Source organism: Styela clava, chromosome 6, assembly GCF_964204865.1.
Source record: "Styela clava chromosome 6, kaStyClav1.hap1.2, whole genome shotgun sequence".
Lineage (NCBI taxonomy): Eukaryota > Metazoa > Chordata > Ascidiacea > Stolidobranchia > Styelidae > Styela > Styela clava.
In genome coordinates, this window is record NC_135255.1 from 13,123,488 (window position 1) to 13,129,487 (window position 6,000).

General features: G+C 35.2%; 1 protein-coding gene across 2 annotated transcripts; it reads right to left on the reverse strand.

Annotated features, from left to right (window-relative positions):
- Positions 1-2,002: 2,002 nt before the first annotated feature.
- Positions 2,003-5,141, reverse strand: LOC120330808 (lactosylceramide 1,3-N-acetyl-beta-D-glucosaminyltransferase A-like). 2 transcript variants are annotated; one of them, XM_039397753.2, is made up of 5 exons: positions 4,979-5,140; positions 3,853-4,025; positions 3,279-3,498; positions 2,588-2,693; positions 2,225-2,418 (listed from the first exon to the last, which is right to left on the reverse strand). In XM_039397753.2, exons 1-5 carry the CDS (start codon positions 5,074-5,076, stop codon positions 2,359-2,361), a joined length of 657 nt encoding a protein of 218 aa, XP_039253687.1. In that variant the 5' UTR covers positions 5,077-5,140; the 3' UTR covers positions 2,225-2,358. The 2 variants fall into 2 exon arrangements, with proteins under 2 accessions (XP_039253686.1, XP_039253687.1); XM_039397752.2 differs by having other exon boundaries at positions 2,003-2,693; positions 4,979-5,141.
- Positions 5,142-6,000: the final 859 nt, after the last annotated feature.

Genomic DNA, 6,000 nt, shown 5'->3' on the forward strand with positions numbered 1-6,000 from the left:
CATATTTATCCCGGGGGAGAAGAAAGCCGAAAAGACGGCTTATCCATATGGCGAACCACGGCCTCTCGTCCAGTTACCATTCCAAGTCGGGTATGGGATTAGTTTTACTGTATTGTTTGTTTTCGGAAGCATGGACTTGGTGATGGAGGAAGCCGTAACCGACCAGCGGTTACGTGAACCACCCAACGACGGCGAGGAGTCCAGCAATCCTCTCGCACATAACCATCCCTGCATGGGATTCGAACCTGCGAACCCACGCAGAGTAATTAGAGGTGCGGTGGCGAGCGTATTCCTAACGCTTAGCCCGTTGAGCCACACCGCCGCGCCGCCGCGATACTTAGCGAAACCAGACCATTGTCCCAACAAAATGTTTGGGTTCGTGATGTGGCACCCCACGCTTGAGCAAAAGCTGCACAATATCGGATCGGCACAGTAAACCAAATCTTTCAGAGGAAACTGGATTAAACTTCTTCAGGCGAAAAATGGAAGTAGCCTACTCTTTATGCCTGTTGCGGAAAAAGCTGATGTGAGTAGGCTACCGTCAGAAAGAAGATTTTTTTCCTTCAATCTGGAAGTCAACAGTTTGGCAAAGTCCTTTGGCAAGCTGAGGTCGCGAACTAGATCATTAAACTTCTTTTGGGAAAATGGATGTGGAGTATCATCTTCAAAATCCATTTCTCCTTCTTCATGTCCTTTGAAACTGGAGGTATCTTCGTCGCTAATGGAGGTCTTCTAAACGAAGCCATCTCATTCACTCGGAAAAGAATAATAGGTAAAGGATTCATCAATTAACTCGCGCAGAAGATAGAATAAACACAGAAAATTATCAATGAACACGTTGCCATGATTAAAAAAAACAACATTGCAAGATTTTACACGAAACAAACTGTAAAAAAACAAGAATAAATCAAAGACTAAAGATCAAACACTTTTGGAAGATAACCCGGTCCATAAGCAAAAAAAAAACGCTTTCCACACAGTATTTTACCCCTACCAATTTCTTCTAAAATGCTCCAACACGCGTAAATGTGAACATAATCTTAAAAAACGACATGTGGCTATATCTCAAAAACTCGACCTGATTGAGCAAAACTAATGTGATTTTTGGATTTAGCACGCCAGATTCGCTCTAAATCAACTGAAAAAACGCAGACCGCAAATTTGTTGTTGACCAGTGTGTGTTATCTATTGTGGTAGCAAATAGGAAAGGGCTTATAGAACTACCCTGTATCATACCCATATCTAATGTTGTGACTGCTGATAATCTATTTGAAGTTTTTCTTCATCGGGCGTTCTAACGCAAACTTGTTCTTTTCAGTAATACTGGCTAATTAGTAAGATGTCAGAGGTGGCGTAACAACTGAAATTATAGCAGACGTTGAGACACTTTTTGACTCAATCAAATTTTCAGTCATTGGTTTTTTTTTTCATTTATAGTATTGTGCCGTTTATTTGTCAGCTGTGTCAGTTATAGCTGTGTTCCGAAATCTAGGTATATATAAATCAAATAACTCAACGGTCACTTTGTTTTTCGGAGAGCTTTGGTTTAGCTATATCAATTACGATTAAGAGACCGATGCTCATATATATGGAGATGAAGATCAGAACGAAGTAGTACGGGTATCTAACCTTTTACAGTAACGGTAACGTAAGCCTTCTCGACTTTGACTGACCACCAGGTCGCGAACGTGGAACCGCCACAAGGTGTACAATCTTGAAGACTTTTCTGGGGGCTTGGGGAACATGTCAAAACTTGTCTAGTTTACTGTTGATAGCTCGGTCATTGATTGCGTTTTCCATAATACTATGGAGTATATATATATATATATATATATATAAATATTGATCTTTGAGTTCACGGCTCACAGTATATGATTATCTCATGTCAACGTTATGGGAACGCGACCTGAGAATGGAACATAGAATTGCCATATAATTATTCTAGCTGAAATATCCTATCCTTGCAAATAAATCATTTTGGGTTAAACGAAATACGTTAGTATAAAATTTTCTTGCATTTACTTCCACGCGAATTCAGACAAATGCGTTTTAAACGATTAAATTAATGCTATTTTCGAAGACAGTGCTTATGCTCAGCTATACCAGCTTCCAATTTTTCCCAGTGGGATATAGTGAGACGTAAAATGTCTTCAGCAGTTGCAAAGTCCGTATCTCCGAAGAAGTGCTGTACAATTTTTACCTCCCTGGATATTACCCTCGCACTTGAGCTATCAATTGGTTCTATAAATTTCGGTTTTATCTTTTGTCTCAGAATACCGGTTATCCAAACATCGTCCATTGGAAGTACTTTTTCTTTTCTTGAAACATCATACAATTTAGCAGCGCTTACTACAGGCATCATATACCAACCTCCCAAGCAAAATGGCGGAAGAGTATCCATGAGATATTCTTTTGGATCTAAATAATACTTGGAAATTAAATTCCGTATGGGTTTCGCCTCATTCAAATAATTATACACACATAAAATAGGCATCTGTTGAATTTGCTTTAAACGATTATTTGCTTTTTCACGTGGCAATCTTTCAAGAACGTATCTCATATGCCGTCGTAGGTGTCTCGGCAATACCTTAACATCCAGCGTTAAATCATCATCACCCGTTGCATAAAAATAATCTTTGGGTAAATTTTCTTTCGCCCATTGCATTCCCGACAACACCTTGTAAACAATATGTCTGAAAAACATTAAGTGTTACAAACTAAACACTCATTATGAGTGTTAACGACTTTCACCTTTGTTGAGCAAAGTTTGGTCCAAATCGAAAAAATTCTGGTGAGAGCATTTATGAATAGGAAAATATTTTCCCAGTGAATAGAAATTTAATGAAATGATTTAAAATTACTATATTTTTATGAATTACAATACATTAAAAATAGGTCATGTTGATCACGAAATGAATTTCGTTTATGTCCTGTTTTGATTTTACCATAATTTTATTCTAATTAAGGTTTTAATAAATTTTAGATATGGTGTCAACAATGAGTTTTCTTTATGCACTTCGCTATTGCTTATGAAATCTACAACCATCAACTCGGGAGTGAAATCACTAAACAAATTTCAGCAGATTTTGTTTTTCTAATGGTCACTCATAACTTGGCTCATGGGCGGAATCCTTTACTCCAGAATAACTACAAGTTGCTTTGTTTTGATCAAATGACTAGATTAAATATATGGAAATTTTATGTTATGTAAAAAGGATTTTTTATTATAGTATGACCCTCTCAAGGTAAGAGGTATTATTGGTTTTATTTCGAACTACCTGTAGTCGTCGACTCCAATAAACTGTAGAATGTCTCCATGTTTTGAGTGTTCAGTTTCAATTTTCTGTTGAACATCTTTCGTCGTCGACCCAATGATGAAGACAACGTCAATGACAACATTGTCAATGTGAGATATCCTACCCCATGTTTGACGGACGATATCCCTTCGTGCTTTATATTCGGCCGCCGATTTTATCATCACAACTATTTTTATAAGATCTAAAAAAGTTCACGAATAAAGAATTGATAATTCTTGCCAGCAAAATAAAACCAACTAATTATGCCTCTACCTAGGTCGCGACATCAGCCATGCCTGCATTGTCAGACAAATCTATCTATCAACCAATATGTATATATGTACAATTAATATATCTTTTGATGAAGCATACAATTTTAAAAATAATAGCTATAGATTCGCAAAAAGGAAAAAAACTTTTGGGTAACTATTGGTAAGTTTTGACCCATATTCACCAATCAAGTTATTACTAATAAAGTGAGAGATGACAACATGAAACCCAATTCCACTTTGATGACAACTCAAAACTAGTAATAAACAATACAATTTTTTCTCACCCTTTTGTGTTGTATATGGGCAAAATACGCCATTTTTTATATTATTCATAACTTTCCATGGTTCTAAAGTGAAGAAAAATTCGTCTCTCATGCTGCTTTTGTTGAAATTGATGTTCAAATCATTTCTCGTCATTTCCCACAAATTGTCAATATATTCGTAATCACCAATCTGCCTGTTGTGTTAAAATATCTCTGATGAGGAGTTTTCTCATATATATATATCACTAAGTGCTTAGCAATACTGTAACTGAAGACATTTATCATCGATATGGCATGTAATATTTATTCCTTCATCACTGCAATTTTAGAATGACATCATTTTAACGAGAAGTTTGGTTGGACAATTTCATGAGTTTAAAAATGAACCTAGGATAAAAATATTCTTGGGAATTTATATTAATGATAATAGCTGCTTATTACTCTAAAATCTTTTTGCAAGATAAACTTCACGGCGCTACCAACTGGTAGTCAATTTAATGTGGGGTAAGGAATGGGGATAGGCGACTAGCATGTATAAATAAAAACATGAAAAAGTGACTTTAACTACTGAGCACTATTTGCTATCAATGCAATAATATAGACTAATTTCTGCAATCGTCTTTATATTTATATATATATATATTTATATATATATTCTTTTATTAGTTTTTTTTAATTTTTAATTTTTTTTAGTAACTGAATGTTTTGCTAGTTTAAAGTTTTATTTTTTTCATCTTTTCAGGGAACGAGCAGGTAGCACCCATATTCGTGTCCATATTTCAAGCATCTAAACAACTATCACTCAATTTACAAAGCAAGTTGTGGATAATAAGGTAGTTTATCTAAAATTTGTTATCAGCAAATAAATATACTACACAATACCATCAACATGATGGAGAGTTCAAATTGCGGATGCAACGAATGCATAAACTGCCGTACAAACCTGGGTGAAAAGCATTATCATATCTACATTATCACAATTTCATTGCATTTCGGGAAAGATGCTCACGAGTGTGTTATAATTGGAGATATATCACGATACACCATCGTGCATTAAGCAGTTTCAAAACAATACCTACAGACTATATTGAATGTTTAAACATGATTAGTCAAATGTTTCTGTCACAAAAATACTAAACATATTTACCGATTGTACGCCAGATCAAATATTCCGTTTGTAAATAAAAATGCGGCTAGAAAAGATAAAACACCCTGGAACAACTCAACTTTTCTTGTCGACACCATGTCGTTTCTTATAGCTAACAGATTCAACTAAACGATGAACAATAGTGATAAAATAGGTGAGCCAGCGGGATAAAAATAGCATATCCTTATTCTTACTATCTCATTAGTCAAGCAGGTTTAACCGCACTTTAAACAACAGAGATAAATAAATTAGCCAGAGGGCACGTTACGCACGGATGATTATTATTACATTATTACATTTTGCTCAAAGCGACGGCGTCTTTCACTCAGCAGTAAACCACTGTCTAAACTAAACTACTCTTGGACTTTATTTAATTTCTGCATTTAAAAGTATTTATAGCAACTTTGCGGAACCCGAAACATATATAGACTCTGACTTATATTCCTATCTGCTAATGACAAATAAACTTCAACCTGTTACGATAATATTAGGCAAGCGCTGTAACAATGTACAAACTGTAACTGTTTTGCATTGTATAATATTCAATTCTAATGATTCTTTATTTGTTCCTGTTGTCGAGGAATGACAGCCCCACATATAAGACAAACAATGAATATATATTTTTGATATTGAACCTTTAAGCAAGCTATACGACACTTTGGACCATAAATAGGAAATTTTTATCGATGTCGAGAACTGAATTATACTCTGACTTTTCTAGTTTGATGATGATAGAATGGTTCAACATACCTACAGACTGTATATAAATTTTCGAGTCCAATGCCCAATGTTTTTACAGAATCGAGTTATCGTCCCCCAGTTTTGTTTTTACAGTGAAAATGATTGGGATTGTCATCTTGCTTTGTGATTCTTCTCATTAGATAATAAATATGTAATCAACGAATAGTAGCAATCAAATAAACCGCTTTGCATTGACTCAAGGTAAAACAGTCTCATATCTTAGAGACGAAGGCAACAACATTGATTATTCAAAAGTATCTGAATTTTGTACGTGATTCAAT